The sequence below is a fragment of the Pan troglodytes genome, chromosome 21 (assembly GCF_028858775.2).
Source record: "Pan troglodytes isolate AG18354 chromosome 21, NHGRI_mPanTro3-v2.0_pri, whole genome shotgun sequence".
Lineage (NCBI taxonomy): Eukaryota > Metazoa > Chordata > Mammalia > Primates > Hominidae > Pan > Pan troglodytes.
The window spans coordinates 43,168,110-43,188,246 of NC_072419.2; the positions used below are offsets into that span (position 1 = coordinate 43,168,110).

At 42.3% G+C, this 20,137-nt stretch overlaps 1 protein-coding gene across 3 annotated transcripts in view; it reads right to left on the reverse strand.

Moving 5' to 3' along the window:
• The window catches only part of SAMHD1 (SAM and HD domain containing deoxynucleoside triphosphate triphosphohydrolase 1), a 61,731-nt gene that overhangs the window by 31,701 nt on the left and 9,893 nt on the right, over positions 1 to 20,137 (reverse strand). For all 3 annotated transcript variants that reach the window (XM_016937134.4, XM_016937135.3, NM_001280510.1), the window contains exons 3-6: positions 19,606 to 19,678; positions 13,609 to 13,769; positions 9,486 to 9,601; positions 5,902 to 5,972 (exon numbers count right to left, since the gene is read on the reverse strand). In XM_016937134.4, the coding sequence (XP_016792623.1) occupies positions 5,902 to 5,972; positions 9,486 to 9,601; positions 13,609 to 13,769; positions 19,606 to 19,678 (421 nt within the window). The remainder of the gene's footprint in view (positions 1 to 5,901; positions 5,973 to 9,485; positions 9,602 to 13,608; positions 13,770 to 19,605; positions 19,679 to 20,137) is intronic.

Below are 20,137 nucleotides of genomic sequence, written 5' to 3' on the forward strand. Positions count from 1 at the left end.
GCTACTCAGGAGGCTGAAGCAGGAGAAACGCTTGAACTCGGGAGGCGGAGGTTGCAGTGAGCCGAGATCACGCCACTACACTACAGGCTGGGCGACACAGCGAGACTCTATCTCAAAAAAAAAAAAAAACAAAAAACAAATTCAATCAAGATATATGTAATTATAAAGAGGAAAAATAGTAACTTTATAATGGAGAAATTTGACAGACAATGCCTTAATCAAGTAAGCAGAATTAATATCATTGGTATTGGCTCAACTAGGATTTATGTGCCTCCTGAGATGATACACTATGAAGGATGCATCACTGTTTTTTTTGGAGACAGAGTCTAGCTCTGTCACCTCCTGGGCTCCCGGGCTCAAGCAATTCTCCTTCCTCAGCCTCCCAAGTAGGCACATGCCACCACGCCCAGCTAATTTTTTGTGGTGGTTTTTTTTTTTTTTTCCCTCTTGTTGCCCAGGCTGGAGTGAAATGGCGTGATCTTGGCTCACTGCAACCTCCGCCTCCCAGGTTCAGGTGATTCACCTGCCTCAGCCTCCCGAGTAGCTGGGATTACAGGTGCCCACCACCATGCCCAGATAATTTTTATATTTTTAGTAGAGACAGGGTTTCGCCATATTGGCCAGGCTGGTCTCCAACTTCTGACCTCAGGTGATCCACCCACCTTGGCCTCCCAAAGTGCTGGGATTACAGACGTGAGCCACTGCGTCCGATCTGGACACATCACTTTTGTGGCATTCTACCAAAAATGCATAGCTTGAATCTATGAGGAAACATCACACTGAAACTCAAATTGAGGAACATTCCACAAAATAGCTCAGTTGCTCTTTAAAAAAATGACAAAGTCACTAACGATAAAGACTGAAGAATTGCTCCAGATCAAAAGAAACTAGAAAAATGGCAACTAAATGCAATGTGTAATTCTGGACCAGGGAAAAAAAGTTTTTTTCCCCTTTTTCTATATGGACAATTGGTAAAATTTGAAAGTCTGAATTAGATAAGAGTACTGCATCAACATTAATTTACTGATTTTGATAATTATACTATGGTTATATAAGAAAATGTTGTTTTTAGGAAATACCCACTGAAGTATTTAGAAATAAAGTATTTCAACAATTTACATTCTTTGAGAGACAGGGCTCTTGCTCTATCACCCAGGCTGGAGCTCAGTGGCATATTCATAGCTCAGTGTATCCCTGAACTCCTGGATTCAAGTAATCCTCCTGTTCTCAGTAGCTAGGACCACAGGTGTGCACCACAATGACCAGCTGATGTTTTCATAATTTTGTAGAGACAGTTTCACTATGTTGCCCAGGCTGGTGTTGAACTCCTGGGCTCAAAGCTATCCTCCTGCCTTAGCCTCCCAAACTGTTGGGATTACAGGTGTGAGCCACTGTGTCCAGTCCAAAAACTAACTTTCTTTTTTTGAGACAAGTTCTCACTCTGTTACCTACCTTGGAGTGCAGTAGCACGATCACAGCTCATTGCAGCCTCGACCTCCCAGGCTCAAGCAATCCTGCCACCCCACCATGCCTGGCTAATTTTTAAATTTTTTTGTAGAGACGGGGTTTCACCATGTTGTCCAGGCTGGTCTTGAACTCCTGGGCTCAAGCGATCTGCCCACCTCGGCCTCCCAAAATGTTGATATTACAACCATGAGCCACTGTGCCTGGTCAAAACTTACTTTCTAATGATTCAGAAAAAAAAATCTATATATAAAGAGAGAGTATTTTATTTTATTTATTTTTTGACACAGAGTCTCGCTCTGTCACCCAGGCTGGAGTGCAGTGGCGTGATTTCAGCTCACTGCAAGCTCCGCCTCCTGGGTTCATGCCATTCTCCTGCCTCAGCCTCCTGAGTAGCTGGGACTACAGGTGCCTGCCACCACACCCAGCCAATTTTTTGTATTTTTAGTAGAGATGGGATTTCACCGTGTTAGCCAGGATGGTCTCAATCTTCTGACCTTGTGATCCGCCCACCTCGGCCTCCCAAAGTGCTGGGATTACAGGCGTGAGCCACCACGCCCGGCCAAGAGAGAGTATTTTAAAAAATAAAAATGAGGTGGATCACTTGACCCTGGGAGGCAGAGGTTGCAGTGAGCTTAGATGACACCACTGAGCTCCTGCCCGGGTGACAGGGCAAGACCTGTCTCAAAAACAATAAAAATAAATAAATAAATAAATAAATAAGGGACTTTCAAAATAGTAGTTTTAAATATATCAATGCCAACTGTGAATATACTAGCAAACAGAAAAAATTAAGTTTCATAAAGCTAGCACAGACCATAATAACAACTAAAATTATAAGGAACTTAGGAGTAAGTATAACAAAGATGTATGACTTTCATGGCAAGCCTAGGCAACATAGTAAGACTCCATCTCTACAAATAAATACCCAGGTGTGATGGTGCAGGCCTGTGGCCCCAGCTACTTGGGAGGCTGAGGTGGAAGGATTGCTTGAGTCTGGAGGTCAAGACCAGCCTGGGCAACATAGTAAGACTCTGTTCTCCACAGAAAGGAAAAAATAAAAACATAAATCTTATTATAAAGTATGTCAACCTAAAAGGAAGGAGCTGAGAAATATTTAATATAGAGAGTTTATTTGGGCCAAGGTTGAGGACACATTTACAAATTGCCTTGGGGAATGCTTGGGGAGAACAAAAGAGGCTCAAGTTTTTAAAGAAAAAAGGACTGGCCAGGTGTGGTGGCTTAGGCCTGTAATCTCAGCACTTTAGGAGGCCAAGGGGGGCAGATAGCTTGAGCTCGGGAGTTGAGACCAGTCTGGGCAACAAAGTGAGACCCACTCCCTCTACAAAAAATATAAAAAATTAGCTGGGCATGGTAGTGTGTGCTTGTAGTCCCAGCTACTCTGGAGGATGAAGTGGGAGAATTGCTTGAGCCTTGGAAGTCGAGGTTGCAGTAAGCCATGTTTGCACCACTGCACTCCACCCTAGGTGACAAAGCAAGATCCTGTTGAGGGGAGGGGAGGGGAAAGGAGGGGAGGGGGAAGGGGAAAGAAAAGGAAGGGAAAGAAGGGAAGGAAGGGAAAGAAAGGAAGGAAAGGAAGGAAGGAAGGGAAAAAGAAAGAAAGAGAAAGAGAGAAAGTGAGAAAGAGAAAGAGAGAGACAGACAGAAGGGAGAGAAAAGAAAAAAAAAGACAAGAGCACAAATCAGGAGGAGGAGGTGATCACAAAGAGGAGGTGATAACAAAAGTTGTTAGTCAGGAATGTTCACTGGCTTACAGAAATAACATTAGTTAGTGATTGGCTACATATTATGAAGTACAGGATATATGGCATTTTATGGTTACCTGGCATCCCACATAACAGCTGGCTTCAAGAGATAATAATTATTTAGCTCAAGGGGGTGTGACATGATTGCTGTTCTATTTCAATGCCTCTCTGGGCCTGATAATGTAAAGGGGCTCATATTTCTCAGATAAAAATTTCTTTTCTTCTTTTTTTTCTTCCCCAAGTAACAAGTGTGGAAACAGAACAGAATGCAGAATGATTCATCATATATGGGAAGTTAATAAATGTTGGGGTTGGTATTACAGTCAGTGGGGATAGGATGAACTATTAAAAAATTAGATTTCTTGGCCGGGCACGGTGGCTCACGTCTGTAATCCCAGCGCTTTGGGAGGCCGATGTGGGCGGATCATGAGATCAGGAGTTCGAGACCAGCCTAACCAACATGGTGAAACCCCATCTCTACTAAAAATACAAAAGTCAGCCGGGTGTGGTAGCACATGCCTGTAATCCCAGCTATTCAGGAGGCTGAGGCAGGAGACTCGCTTGAACCCGGGAGGTGGAGGTTGCAGTGAGCCAAGATCGCACCACTGCACTCCAGCCTGGGCAACAGAGTGAGACTCCATCTCAAAAAAAAAAAAAAAGAAAAAAAAGATTTCTCCCATATACTTACACGAAAATAAATTGTACATGAGCTAAGGATTTAAATGTGAAAGGCAAAATGCTTAAAGGAAAAGATTTGGTAATGATTGAGAAGATCCTATTAGATCAACTGCAGAAGAAAACAACTATAAGCTCTGGACAACTCCCTGAAGGTCCTGGAGAGAGACCAAAACCAAGTGGATGTTAGACCTCAATACTTAGAAGGGAGAGGTACTGGGTGACATTCCGGTTTTATGGTTTTTTGCCTAAGGGCAGGCCCCAGGACAGAAAAACTGGTGAGAAACTACCCATTTTACTGGCTTGCAGAACCAGAGTACTTCATCAAAATTGAAAACGTCTGTTTTTCAAAAGGCACCATGAAAAAATGAATTGGCCAAGCCAGACACTGGGGAAAAATATTCACAATACATACACCTAACCATATATATATATAAAGAATTCCTACAACTCAATAATCAAAGAGCAAGTAATCAAACTTTTTAAACGAGTAAAATGTTGAGAGTTCTTTGCAGAAGAAGATATATCAATAACGAAGTACAAAGTACAGGAAATAGTATTCAACATACATTAGAAAATCAAACCATGAAATACCATTTGACACTCATTAGAAGGGCTAATTTGAAAGGCCAAATGTTGATGAGGCTGTAAAACAACTGGAACTCCAGTATGTTGCTGATGGGAGTGTAAAATGGTACAACCGCATTGGAAAACTCTGGTAGTTTCTTATAGAATTAAATACATATCTACCATATGGCCCAGCAATTCTAACTCTTCGGTATTTACCTAAGCGAAATGAAAATGTATTTCTTTATTTTATCTATTTTTATTTTTATAAAATAATGTATTTCTGCTGAATGTATTTCTTGTTTTAAAAATGTAATTAACTTTCCACACTACAACAACATAGAAAATGTATTTCTATCAAAATCTTGTACGATAATGTGCACGACAACCTTATTTATAACAACCAAAACCTGAAAACAATCCAAATTCCAACAAAACAAGAAAGGGTAAACAAATTGTGACTTATTTGCACAATGCCACACTACGTAGGTGATTAAAAAAAAGGATCAACTACTGAGGCACATAACATGAACAAATCTCAAAACCATTATGTTGAGTAAATAAAGCAAGGCATAAAATAGGACCTCCTATATGATTCTGCTTAATCAAGTCTAAGAACAACAAAATTCATTTATGTTTGTAAAAATCAGAAGGTGATGGTGGGGTGAGGGGGAGTGAGAATTGACTAGGAAAAAGCACATGGGAATTTTTCAGGAAGATGAAAATGTTCTATATCCTGACTGGGTAATAGTCATATGGATGTATACGCCTGTCAAAACTCACTGAACTTAAGATCTGGACAACTTATTGTATGTGAACTATACCTCAAAAAAAGAGAGAGAGAGAAAAAAAAAAGTGGTTGACATGTAAGAAGTTTTCAATATATATTAATATCCTTTTCCTATTCCCGTTCCAGAAATACAGTGTAGTAAAAACCAACCTAATTTTACTTCTCAAAAATTGATTCCAAAATATGGGACAGCCACCTGCAAATGCCTAATTTTAAAATGATTCATTTAATATATATGACTTGGCTGGTAAGTTAGTTCGTGGTCATACCAAATGTGTCAAAATTGGAGTTGGCCTTTTATTATACAGTAGTACAATGGAGCAGAAGGAGTATTAAACTGGCAACTGGTTTTGTATTGCTGATTCCAGTATTTAACGGCTTTGTGATTTTTGATGCATCAATACACATCCAAGAGTTTCAAGTTCCTTTATTTGTAAAAAGGGAGATAATGATAACTTCCTTACAGACTACTGTGAGAACCAAACAAAAGCATATATATATATGTGAATGAAAGCACCCTGGACACTGTAATGGGGAAGTATTTTATAACACAGTAGTGGAACCAAACAGATAAATTAACTAAATAACCTGCTTAAATAGTCTTTCTTTTTATTGACTATTGACTGTATGAATACATACCGTCCATTTCACCTCCGGGCGAGCAAGTGGAATAAATCGTCCATCAAACATGTGAGAAAATGGCCCATGACCTTAAAAACAAAAGCAGCCTTAGAACAAGAAAAACACCTGTAAACCAACAAAAACCTTTTCCTTTTTTTTTTTTTTTTGAGACGGAGTTTCCCTCTTGTTGCCCAGGCTGGAGTGCAGTGGTACAATCTTGGCTCAACACAATCTCCGCCCCCTGGGTTCAAGCGATTCTCCTGCCTCAGGGTACCGAGTAGCTGGGATTACAGGCGTGTGCAACCACATCCAGCTAATTTTGTATTTTTTGTAGAGATGGGGTTTCTCTATGTTGGTTAGGCTGGTCTCGAACTCCCGACCTCAGGTGATCTGCCCGTCTCAGCCTCCCAAAGTGCTGGGATTACAGGCGTGGGCCACCACACTCGGCCAAACTGAATTCTTTAATCTTTTTAGTTTAACTTGAATAGCAAAAGAAATTAATAATCTAAAAATACAATCACAAAAAGGGACAAACCCTTTCTTCCTATTTCTAAAACAGGAGAACAGGAAGCAGAAACATATGGAAAAGTAAGCTCTCCATTGAGTGGTCTCCAGTCACCAGGGCTTACATAAATCTGATAAAAGGGCAGTTTTTGTTGTTTTTTGAAGAGACAGAGTCTTGCTATGTTGTTCAGGCTGGAGTGCAGTGGCTGTTCACAAGCATGATCATTATGCACTGTAGCCTTGGACTCCTGACCTCAAGTCATCCTCCTGCCTCAGCCACCTGAATAGCTGGGACTACAAGCATGCACCACCACACAGGGCTTGATAAATGGACAATTCTGTGTAACTAAAAAGAATGTTAATGCCAAAAACTTTTTGAAATCTTCAGATTGAAAATATCTGGATTAAAATAGCAGTTTTAAGAAAATCCACTAGGGCCAGGTGTGGTGGCTCATGCCTGTAATCCCAGCACTTTGGGAGGCTGAGGCGGGTGGATCACTTTGAGTCAGGAGTTCGAGACCAGCCCGGCCAACATGGGAAAAACCCTGTCTCTACTAAAAATACAAAAAATTAGCCGGGCTTGGTGGCGGGCACCTGTAGTCCCAGCTACTCGGGAGGCTGAGACAGGAGAATGGCGTGAACCTGGGAAGCGGAGCTTGCAGTGAGCCAAGATCACACCACTACACCCCAGCCTGTGTGACAGAGCAAGACTCCATCTGAAAAGAAAAAAAAAGGGGCTGGGCGCGGTGGCTCATGCCTGTAATCCCAGCACTTTGGGAGGCCGAGGCGGGTAGATCACGAGGTCAGGAGTTCAAGACAAGCCTGGCCAAGATGGTGAAACCCTGTTTCTACTAAAAATACAAAAATTAGGCAGGTGTGGTGGCAGGAGCCTGTAATACTACCTACTCAGGGGGCTGAGGCAGAAGAATCGCTTGAACCCGGGAGGCGGAGGTTGCAGTGAGCCGAGATTGCGCCACTGCACTCCAGCCTGGGCAACAGAGCAAGATTCCATCTCGGGAAAAAAAAAAAAAAGAAAATCCACTGGGGTGCAGGAAGAAAAAATTAGAATTTATCTTATAACTCTCAAGCTTAAAAAAATCTATCTTTGGCCGGGTGTGGTGGCTCATGCCTGTAATCCCAGCACTTTGGGAGGCTGAGGCGGGTGGATCACCTGAGGTCAGGAGTTTGAGACCAGCCTGACCAATATGGTGAAACCTCATCTCTACTAAGACTATAATAATTAGCTGGGCATGGTGGCATGTGCCTGTAGTCCCAGCTACTTGGGAGGCTGAGGCAGGAGAATAGCTTGAACCCGGGAGGTAGAGGTTGTGGTGAGCCAAGATTGTACCATTGCACTCCAGCCTGGGCAACAGAGCGAGACTCCATCTGAAAAAAAAAAAAAAGAAGTGAGCCACTTAACTGGAGAGGGAAGTCTACCTAGACTAGCCTTGGCCCTGCTTTGCAAGTCACAGGCTACACATAAAGGCTCGCTAATGCAGTGCTCAGGCTCCTGGGGACTGGCAAAGGTTTCCCAATGATTCTCCCTCAAAATACCAAGAATCCATCAAATTGATCATCTAGGGGCTGGTATTGGTTCTTTGGAAGTCTCCGGGGGACATAAAAAGAGTGCCTACTTGCTTTAAGTATCTGGCTATCCAAACAGTGGCACGCACCTCCCTTCCCCTGCCCTGAGGGTACACACAAACTCTCAGGGTCCCTGAATAAGTAGGAATAAACTATAAGGATAGAGGTAAAAACCCCCATGATTTAAAAGGAACAGTCCCGGCCCAACGTGGTGACTTATGCCTGTATTCCCAACACTTTGGGAGGCCGAGGGAGGTGAATCACTTGAGGTCAGGAGTTCGAGACCAGTTTCAACAACATGATGAAACTGCATCTCTACTAAAAATAGAAAAAAATTAGCCAGGGGCTACTCAGGAGGCTGAGGCAGAAGAATCACTTGAACCCAGGAGGCGGAGGTTGCAGTGAGCCGAGATAGTGCCAACTGCACTCCAGTCTGTGTGACAGAGCAAGACTCCATCTCAAAAATAAATAAATAAATGGGACAGTCCCCTTTCTCTTTGTCACAGGAAAAGGATGATATTCTTTTGCTTGGATTAAAGTGGCCTAAGACCTCACATGGATCAGAAAAGACAAGGAGTTCTCTAAATGTGTTAATCCACTTGGGCAGATTAGAGATTATAAATATGAAAAAAAAATGGATTTCACCAAATAACCGAAGGAAAAATGGTGATTTTATTTGATAAGAAGGATAAGGCCAGGTGCGGTGGCTCACACCTGTAATCCCAGCTCTCAGGGAGGCAGAGGCGGGAGGATAGCTTGAGCCCAGGAGTTCGAGACCTGCCTGGGCAATATAGCGAGATCCCGTTCTCCACAAAAAGGAAGAAAAAAAAAAAGACCAAAAAAAAAAAAAAAAAAGCGTAAGAAGGATAAAAGAAAAATAAAATTCACACATCATCCTAAAAGCAGTAGTAAGAAAAACTCACTATCAAAAAGCCCTTTCATATAACCTGTAGTAAAGATGATGGCCGGGCACGGTGGCTCATGCCTGTAATCCCAGCACTTTGGGAGGCTGAGGCTGGTGGATCACCTGAGGTCAGGAGTTCGAGACCAGCCTGGCCAACATGGTGAAACCCCGTCTCTGCTAAAAATACAAAAATTAGCTGGATATGGTGGTGCATGCCTGTAATCCCAGCTACTTGGGAGGCTGAGGCATGAGAATTGCTTGAAACCAGGAAGCGGAGGTTGCAGTGAACCGATAATGAGCCACTGCACTCCAGCGTGGGCAACAGAGCAAAACTCTGTCTCAAAAAAACAAAACAAAACAAAAAAAAAGCCACTTTAGCAAAGATGTTTAACATGAGAAATTCACTGAAAGTTGCCAAGAAAATAAAATAGCAATGTTTTCTACTTATGAATCATTCTAGAAAGAAGCAACAGTACATTTATACTAACATCAACTGAAGAATTAAAATACAATTTCCATATTCTCTTGGTTGATCTGATTTTTTAACGTCAAAGAGAGGTAACATATGTTATGATTTTACATAACAACTTTGTCTCTTTGTACAGCTTACCGAGATCATGACAAAGTCCAGCAATCTGAACACAGAGAATATCTCGTTCACTTATCTGCAGCTCTGGTTGTTTTTCACCCAGTGCGCGAACTAGACATCCTGCTAGATACCCCACCCTGCAGAGCAAAAACACAAAAAGTCCCTTTCTGTTTGCAAGAAGAGTGATAGTTCTGGTCCTCAAGAACTTCAGTATGTTTCCTTAAACATTCTAACATACCTTTAGGTCAACTTTACTGAACAGTATATTTCAGAACTAGGCAGGAACACACACAAACGGAATCCCAAAAGCAGGACCTCTGGCTCAATATCACCAATTATTAGAGGAATGCACATCAAAACCACAGTGAGATACCACTTCACAACCCTTAGGATAGCTACTATTAAAAAAAGAAAACCAGAAAATAACAAGTGTTGGACATGATGTGAAGAACTTGGAAGCCTGTGCACTGTTAGTGGGGATGTATTATGGTGTAGCTGCCATGGAAAACAGTATGGGTGCTCCACAAAAATTAAAAACGGAATTACCACAGTGATTTAGCAATTTCACTTCTGGGTATACACCCACAATAGCGAAAGTAGGTCTTGAAAAGATTGGCTGGGCTCAGGGGCTCACGCCTGTAATCCCAGCACTTTGGGAGGCTGAGGTGGGCAGATCACTTGAGGTCAGGGGTTCGAGACCAGCCTGGCCAACATGTTGAAGCCCCATCTCTACTAAAAAATACAAAAATTAGCTCAGCATGGTGGCAGGTACCTGTAATCCCAGCTATTTGGGAGGCTGAGGCAGGAGAATTGCTTGAACCCAAGAGGCACAGGTTGCAGTGAGCCGAGATCTTGCCATTGCACTCCAGCCTGGGCAACAGAGCAAGATTCCGTCCCCAACCCCCTCCCCACAAAAAAGAAAGAAAATATATTTGTACAGACATGTTCATAGCAGCACTACTCAAAATAGCCAAGAGGTAAAAGCAACAGGTATCCGTCAACAAATGAATGTATAAACAAAATGTGGTAGATACATATGATAAAATATTATTCAACCTTAAAAAGGAAATAAAAAATAATTTAAAAATAAAAAATAAAAAAAGGAAAGAAATACTGACACATGCTACAACATAGATGAACTTTGAGGAAATTATGCTAAGTGAAATAAGCCACTGACAAAAAGACAAATATTATATGATTTCACTAAGATGAGGTACCTAGAGTAGCCAAATTCATAAACAAAAAAAAGAGGGCCGGGTACGGTGGCTCATGCCTGTAATCCCAGCACTTTGGGAGGCCGAGGTGGGCAGATCACCTGAGGTCGGGAGTTCAAGAACAGCCTGGCCAACGTGGTGAAACTCCATCTCTACTAAAAATACAAAATTAGCCGGGCGTGGTGGCAGGTGCCAGCTACTTGGAAGGCTGTAATCCCAGCTACTTGGAAGGCTGAGGCAGGAGAATCACTTGAACCAAGGAGGCGGAGGTTGTGGTGAGCCGAGATTGCGCCATTGCACTCCAGCCTGGGCAACAAGAGCAAAACTCCGTCTCCAAAAAAAAAAAAAAAAAAAGTAGAATGGTAGTTACTAGGGGGTGTGGGGGGTTGCGGGGGGGGACATGAAGAGTTGTTTAATACGTATACAGTTTCATGTTTTTTTTTTTTTTTGAGACAGAGTCTCACTGTGTTGCCCAGGCTGGAGTGCACTGGCCTGATCTCAGCTCACTGCAACCTCAGGAGTAGCTGGGATTACAGGTACACCCCACCATGCTCAGCTGGTTTTGTATTTTTAGTAGAGATGGGGTTTCGCCATGTTGCCCAGGCTGATCTTGAACTCCTGACCTCAGGTGATCCGCCGGCCTCAGCCTCCCAAAGTGCTGGGATTCCAGGTGTGAGCCACTGCACCCGGCAAGTTTGGTTTTGTAAGATGATAAGAGTTTTGGCAATCGATTGGTTGCACAATGTGAATGCATTTAACCCTACTAAACTGTACACTTAAAAAACACTTAAGACTATGTATTTTCTATTCTGTGTATTTTACCACAGTTTTTTTTAAAGTAGGAATATCTGGCTTTGTAATGTTTACAACATAATTGGAGATGAAGTACTTAAATGCACTTCCAGCACTTCCATCTGAGCCCTTCCTAAATTCTTTTCCCCTGAACTCTGAGCTACATGAGGACAGAGGTGATTGTTATCTTTTTGTGGTTTGGTAGGGCTTAGTAAGGTTCGATAAATATTTGTTGATGAATGAACATTTGAGTATAGACACATGTTGTGCCTAACTAAAAATGCTTCTACACAAACAGAAAACCAAAGTAATATACTGTGAGTACTTCATGAAAATCTCAAAGACTGTCTATTCTTCCCTGTCCACTTCCTCCTGGCTCTATACTGTATAATGGAAATGCAGACCAATGTCTCAGCTTAGTTGTATGTAACAGAGGCATCGCCTTCTCTAAGATTATGAATGCTTTTTTAACTTAGCATTTCCTGACAGGTAAGAAAATGATCTGGTTTGAAAGAGCAACTCTGTACCAGAGTAAATAGAGAATACAGAAAAATTAAATAATCAAATATACATAATTAGTTGTATCAGTAACCGACCCATTAGCTTTCATTTATTTATTTATTTATTTATTTTGAGACTGATTCTCACTCTGTCACCCAGGCTGGAGTGCAATGGTGCTATCTCAGTTCACTGCAACCTTGGCCTCCCAGGTTCAAGCTATTCTCCTGCCTCAGCCTCCCAAGTAGCTGCAGCGTGCGCCACCACGCCTTGCTAATTTTTGTATTTTTACTAGAGACGGGGTTTCACCATGTTGCTCAGGCTGGTCTCGAACTCATGATCTCAGGTGATCCGCCTGCCCCAGCCTCCCAAAGTGCTGAGATTGGCCGGGCACGGTGGCTCATGCCTGTAATCTCAGCACTTTGAGAGGCCGAGGCGGGCGGATCACGAGGTCAAGAAATCAAGACCACCCTGGCCAACATGGTGAAACCCTGTCTCTACTAAAAAATACAAAAATTAGCCAGGTGTGGTGGTGGGCACCTGTAATCCCAGCTACTTGGGAGGCTGAGGCAGGAGAATCACTTGAACCCTGGAGGCAGAGGTTGCAGTGAGCTGAGATCGTGCCATTGCACTCCAGCCTGGGCAACGGAGTGAGACTCCATCTCAAAAAAAAAAAAAGTGCTGGGATTACAGGTGTGAGCCACCACGCCCAGCCCCTGTTAGCTTTTAATTAATATTTAAAAACAAATCCAACTGACCTGTCTATAGATACTTTCATTATTTTTCCAGGAAAGATCTGAGGTGGTTAAGAATACATAAAATAAATAAAATGCAACAAGGTAAATAAAAAGCCTCAATTTTGGGGCTGGGCACGGTGGCTCATACCTGTAATCCCAGTACTTTGGGAGGACGAGGCAGGTGGCTCACAAGGTCAGGAGTTCAAGACCAGCCTGGCCAAGATGGTGAAACCCCGTCTCTACTAAAATTACTAAAATTAGCCGGGTGTGGTGGTGGGCGCCTGTAATCCCAGCTGCTCAGGAGGCTGAGGTACAGAACTGCTTGAACCTGGGAGGTCGAAGTTGCAGTGAGCCAAGATTACGCCACTGCACTCCAGCCTAGTGAAAGAGACTCTGTCTCAAAAAAAAAAAAAAAAAAAAAGCCTCAATTTTCTCATCAACAAAATAAGGACATTATCATCATTTTGTAAAACTATTTATTCTCTAAAAGATTAAGACAACTATTTCTTTTTTTTTCTGTTTTCTTTTTCTTTCTTTTTTTTTTTTTTTTGAGATGGGGTTTTGCTCTTGTTGCCGAGGCTGGAGTGCGATGGTGCAATCTCAGCTCACTGCAACCACCACCTCCTGGGTTCAAGTGATCCTCCTGCCTCAGCCTCCTGAGTAGCTAGGATTACAGGTGCGCACCATCATGTCTGGCTAATTTTGTATTTGTAGTAAAGATGGGGTTTCACCATGTTGGCCAGGCTGGTCTTGAACTCCTGACCTCATGTGATCCACCCCCCTCTGCCTCCCAAAGTGCTGGGATTATAGGTGTGAGCCACCATGCCTGGCCTAAGATAACTATTTCATGAGACAGAGAAAATACTTAAAAACTGCAAGTTCCCCACCCCATTCCCTTCTTACCCTAGACTATGCTCAAATCGATTGTGTGAAGCTCCTGGAAAAACATAGTAACCACCTCCCAGCTGTTTGATGTATCGAAGACGTTGAAATTGAGGTGTATCAATGATTCGGACAAGGAGAGGGTGGAGCTCAATGTGGCCATGGATAGGATCATTAATTACCTAGAAAATTATGTTTAATTAATAATGAATAACAACATGTAAGTCCAACTGAAATTTGTGTGCAGCCATTCCTAATTATAGTGCAAAGTCAAAGCTATTTGATTTTTCAAGTAAAAATACTAACGGAAATGACAAGATGTTAACATCATTACCTTATTTAGGTATCACTACCAGACAGATCAAGTATATTGGATTTGAGTATATTTTACTTCTTCCTAATGGATGTGAATAACAGAAAAATAAGGATTTTGATTTTTTATTATGTATATGACTTAATTAGTCTTTAATAAGTTTGTCTTGTATTCAAGTTAAACATACATATTCATTTAGATTTAAACACATTCATCCACATCATGTAACCCATATCACTATAGGTATTATGTCTAATTTTTTTTCTTTTTTTTTTGAGACAGAGTCTCACTGTGTCACCCAGGCTGGAGTGCAGTGGCACGATCTCAGCTCACTGCAACCTCTGCCTCCCAAGTTCAAGCTATTCTTCTGCCTCAGCCTCCCGAGTAGCTGGGACTACAGGGGTGTGCCACTATGCCCAGCTAATTTTTGTATTTTGAGTAGAGACGGGGTTTCACTATGTTGGCCAGGCTGGCCTCGAACTCCTGACCTCAAGTGATCCGCCCACCTCGGCCTCCCAAAGTGTTGGGATTACAGGCATGAGCCACCGTGCCCGGCCTAAATTTTTTTTTTTCTAAATGTATCTATACAGCACTCATCATTAAAACAGAAAAGAAAGAAGGGAGGCAGGGAAAGAAAGAAAGATGGAAATTCCTCTACCATATAGATAAGAAATCATGCAGGTCCGAGTGCAGGTGCTCACATCTGTAATCCCAGCACTTTGGGAGGCCAAGAGTTTGAGACTAGTCTAGGCAACATAGTGAGACCCCATCTTTAAAAACAAAAATGCAGTGGCGCACATCTGTAGTCCCAGGTACTCTAGAGGCTGAGGTAGGAAGATCCCTTGAGCCCCAGGGGATCAAGGCTGCAGTAACCTACTATTGTGACACAACACTTCAGCCTGGGCGACACAGAGAAACTCTGTCTCAAAAAAAGAAGAAAAAAAGCAAGAAAATAATTTTGTACAGCTGAACAATGTGTTTATGTGTGTGTGTTCTTTTTGTTTTGTTTTTCTTAGAGATAGGGTCTCGCTTTCTCACCAGGCTGCAGTGCGTTGGCTATTCACAGGCACAATCATAGCTTACTGTAGCCTCAAACTCCGAGGCTCCAGGGATCCTCCTGCCTCAGCCTCCCAAATAGCTGGGACTACAGGCATGTACCACCATTTCTAGCTAATTTATTTTTATTCTTTGTGGAGACAAAGTCTTGCTATATTGCCCAGGCTGACCTCGTGTCCGCCCGCCTCAGCCTCCTGAAGTGCTGGAATTACAGGCATGAGCCACCGCGCCTGGCTAAAATCTACTTTTAAACCATTTAAGGACCTAAAAGCCTTCACTGTAAATTTTTCAGGTTGTAATAACTGTCTTTTTTTGTTTGTTTGTTTGTTTTTTGAGACAGAGTCTAGCTCTATCACATAAGCTGGAGTACAATCAGGGCTCATTGTAACCTCTGCCTCCCAAGCTCAAGCGATCCTCCCACCTCAGCCTCCCAAGTAGCTGGAACTATACCACGCCTGGCTAATTTTTCTTTTTTTGGTAGAGATGGGGTTTCTGGCAGGGCATGGTGGCTCATGCTTGTAATGCCAGCACTTTGGGAGGCCAAGGCGGGTGGATCACCTGAGATCAGGAGTTCACGACCAGCCTGACCAACATGATGAAATCCCGTCTCTACTAAAAATACAAAAATTAGCTGGGCGTGGTGGTGGGCGTCTGGTATCCCAGCTACTCAGGAGGCTGAGGCAGGAGAATCGCTTGAACCCAGGAGGCAAAGGTTGCAGTGAGCTGAGATTGTGCCACTGCACTCCACTGCACTCCAGCTTGGGCAACAGAGTGAGACTCTAGCTCAAAAAAACAAAAAAGATTCACTGATACATTTGAAAAATTAGTCCTCATTATGTCAAACACTGCACTCCCTCTTCACCATTACACAATCTCAGCTTCAGAGGCCAACTGAACTAAATTTAGCATAAAGAACACTGTGTCAAGAACAAACCATGGTGACCTTGGGTTCGGCAATGGTTTCTTAAATATGACACTAAAAGTACAAGACACAAATGAACAAAAAAAATATAAATTGGATTACATAAAAACTTAAAACTTTTGTGATCCAAAGAACACCATCAAAAAAGTAAAAAGACAACCCACAGACTTGGAAAAAATATTTGTGTCTCATATCTCCCATAAGGATTTACATCCAGAACATATAAAGAGCTCTTACAACTCAAATCAAATTGTGTGTGATGGAACAACACTGTGAACTTTCTAAAAAGCACTGTCTTGCATACTAAAAATGAGTGAATCATACAACTTGTGAATTATATCTCAATAAAGCATTTACGTTTTAAGTATCAAGTTAGGTAGGTATCAAATTAGGGTAGAAATCCTTGAGGTCTGCAACTGAGTAGCAAACTAGGTCAATTCTTGTTGAACTGCATTGCTGATGAAGTTAAATTCATTTAAGGTATTGATTTCATTACTAAGCCGTGATTCAGTAGTTTGAAAATCTATTTCCAATGACTGTCATTTATAATTTATAAATGAGGTTAAACAATGTTGGTGTTTTTTTTTTTTTTGAGACAGGGTCTCACTCTGTTGCCCAGGCTGGAGTGCAGCGGCGTGATCATGGCTCACTGAAGCCTCCACCTCCCCAGGTTCAGGTGATTTTCCTATATCAGCTTCCCAAGTAGCTGGGACTACAGGTGTGCACTACCACACCCAGCTAATTTTTCTATTGTTTTCTATTGTTTGTAGATGGAGTTTCACCATATTGCCCAGGCTGGTCTTTGAACTTAAGGGCTCAAGTGATCCACCTACCTCAGTCTCCCAAAGTGCTGGGATTACGGGTGTGAGCCACCATACCCAGCCAACAATGTTCTTTTTACAGAAAAATAGAAAAAGAATAAAAGTGGGCAATTGAAACCACTGACTGCCTTAAATATTACTTCAAAAATATATTATTGGCTGGGCATGGTGGCTCATGCCTGTAATCCCAACACTTTGGAAGGCCGAGGCAGGCAGATCACGAGGTCAGGAGTTCGAGGCCAGCCTGGCCAATATGGTGAAACCCCGTCTCTACTAAAAATACAAAAATTAGCCGGGTGTGGTGGCACGCACTGGTAATCCTAGCTACTCAGGAGGCTGAGGCAGGAGAATTGCTTGAACCCGGGAGGCGGAGGTTGCAGTGAGCTGAGATCCCGCCACTGCACTCCAGCCTGGGCAACCGAGTGAAACTCCCTCTCAAAACAACAAAACAGGGACAGCCACGGTGGCACACGCCTGTAATCCCAGCACTTTGGGAGGCTGAGGCGGGTGGATTATGAGGTCAGGAGATCGAGACCATCCTAGCTAACGCGGTGAAACCCCATCTCTACTAAAAATACAAAAAATTAGCTGGGTATGGTGGCACGCGCCTGTAGTCCCAGCTACTCAGGAAGCTGATTTAGGCTGAGGCAGGAGAATCACTTGAACCTGGGATTTGGAAGTTGCAGTGAGCCGAGATTGCACCACTGCACTCCAGCCTGGGAGACAGAGCAAGACTCCGTCTCAAAAACAAAACAACAACAAAACATTATTATATAGTTGAACCAAAAATGTTCATTAAATTTTTTCAGATGTGATTTTCAATAGAAAATAAGCCTAGAACGGGCTGGTGGCTCACGCCTGTAATCCCAGCACTTTGGGAGGCCAAGGTGGGCAGATCATGAGGTCAGGAGTTCAAGACCAGCCTGGCCAACCTGGTGAACCCTTGCCTCTACTAAAAATACCAAAAAAAAAAAAAAAAAAAAATTAACTGGGCGTGGTGGCAGGTGCCTGTAATCCCAGCTACTCAGGAGGCTGAGGCAGGAGAACTGCTTGAATCTGGGAGGCAGAGGTTGCAGTGAGCCGATACCATGCCACTGCACTCCAGCCTGGGCAACAGAGCAAGACTCTCTCTCAAAAAAAAAAAAAAGAAAAGAAAAGAAAAAGAAAATAACCCTGTAGGCCAGACGTGTTGGCTCATGTCTGTAATCCCAACACTTTGGGAGGCCAAGGCAGACGGATCACATGAGGTCAGGAGTTCGAGACCAGCCTGACCAATATGGCGGAACCCTGTCTTTACTAAAAAAATACAAAAACTAGCTGGACATGGTGGCGTGCACCTACAGTCCCAGCTACTTGGGAGGCTGAGACAAAAGAATCACTTGAAACCGGGAGGCAGAGGTTGCAGTGAGCCAGATTGTGCCACTGCACTCCAGCCTAGACAACAGAGCAAGACTCCATCTCAAAAAAAGAAAGAAAGAAAAGAAGTCTATAACTTGCAAAAGCAAAATTAAAATATGTATTCTTATAGAGAGGGATCTGAAATAACTCAAATACTATACATTACATCTATTTTTTTAAAAAAAGTGAAAAATGCAAATGATGATTGGGCAAAAAAGTACAAAAAAAGAAGATATCCTACATCTTCTCCCAGGTCTGAAACTAAGTTTTCTTAACCTAGGAATGTCAAAAGAGTAAATAAGGTCTATTTCCTGTCACTAACAAAACAAGAAACACTTCATCAAGTATGGTATTAGAATCACTCTGAAGAGCTTGTGAAAAATGCACATTCTGGCCGGGCGCAGTGGCTCATGCCTGTAGTCCCAGCACTTTGGGAGGACGAGGTGGGCGGATCACTTGAGGTCAGGAGTTTGACACCAGCCTGGCCAACATGGAGAAACCCCAACTCTACTAAAAATACAAAAACATTAGCCGGGTGTGGTGGTGTATGCCTGTAATCCCAGCTACTTGGGAGGCTGAGGCAGGAGAATCACTTGATCCTGAGAGGCAGAGGTTGCAGTGAGACAAGATAGTGCCACTGAGCCCCAACCTGGGTGACAGAGAGATTACATCTCAAAAAGAGGAAAAAAAAAAAAAAAAAAAAGGCCAGGCTCTGTCTCAAAAAAATAAAGTTTAAAAATATGTAAAACAATACTATACATTGTTTATGGATATACATAAATATGCAATAAGAGTAAAAACCATTCATGACAATGATAAACATCAAATTCAGGAAGATGCTTATTACTTCTAGGGAGAAAAGGATAGAAACATAATAAATAGAAACAGGGCCAGGCGTGGGGGCTCACATCTGTAATCTTAGCACTTTGGGAGGCCAAGGCAGGTCAATCTCTTGAGCCCAGGAGTTTGAGACCAGCCTGAGCAACACAGGAAGACCCCGTCTTTATAAAAAATACAAAAATTAGCCAGGTGTGGTGGCGTGCACCCATAGTCCAAGCTACTGGGGTGGCTGAGATGGAAGGATCACTTAAGCCAGGGAGACGGAGGTTGGAGTGAGCTGAGACTGCACCACTGTACTCCAGCCTAGATGACAGAGCAAGACCACATTTCATTAAAAAAAAAAAAAAAGTACAAAGGAGGTCTTCAATAGTTTCTAATATTTTGCTCTAAAAATAACAGACTTGAAGCAAATTAGGCAAAATATTAATATTTGACAAGTTGGGTAGTGGTCTACTTATGCTTTTCTGTATGCTTAACATATTTTAGTTCTTCTTCTGATTTAAATACTCTGCTCATTTTAGAAAGTGCAGAAAGTTTAGAAAAGATCCACTACTCACAATTCTATCACTGAGAAGCAGATTTCCTCCTATTCTCTTCAAAATGAATTTTACATAATTGAGTTATATCACTTTATATTCAAAAAACATAACAAACTCAGATCCTCTTACCTTCATTGTATCAACGTGGATTTGAACCAATCGCTGGATATAACTAAGCAGCTTCTTCCTCTCCCCCAAGGAACTAAAATTACAATAGGATAAGCAAGTCTATCATTATTTGCTTAATAATAATCCCTGCAGTATATAGTAGACATAATAAACTTTATATTATCTACACTAACAGAAGTTAGATTGGAAGGAACAATCAATAATTCAAACATACCCCTCCTAGAAACTCTCTCCTTCCTTTGCTGTTAAGATAGGGAACTCTCCTGCTGAATCAATATAGGCCTCCCACAGCCTTCTGTCCTTGACCCTCCTCTCTCTTGGTAAATTTAAGACTTGAAAAACTCCACATCTCCATGTCTACTCAATGCTCAAACTGTACTTCATTTTAACCAAACTGAAGTCAACATCTACCCTCATAATCCTGGATTGATTTATGAGCACCAGGTATGACTCAAGCATGAATGAAATACATATGAAGGCTTTAACTTTATTTATATTCATTTTCCATTGTCAGTACTCCCTCACAATGCTC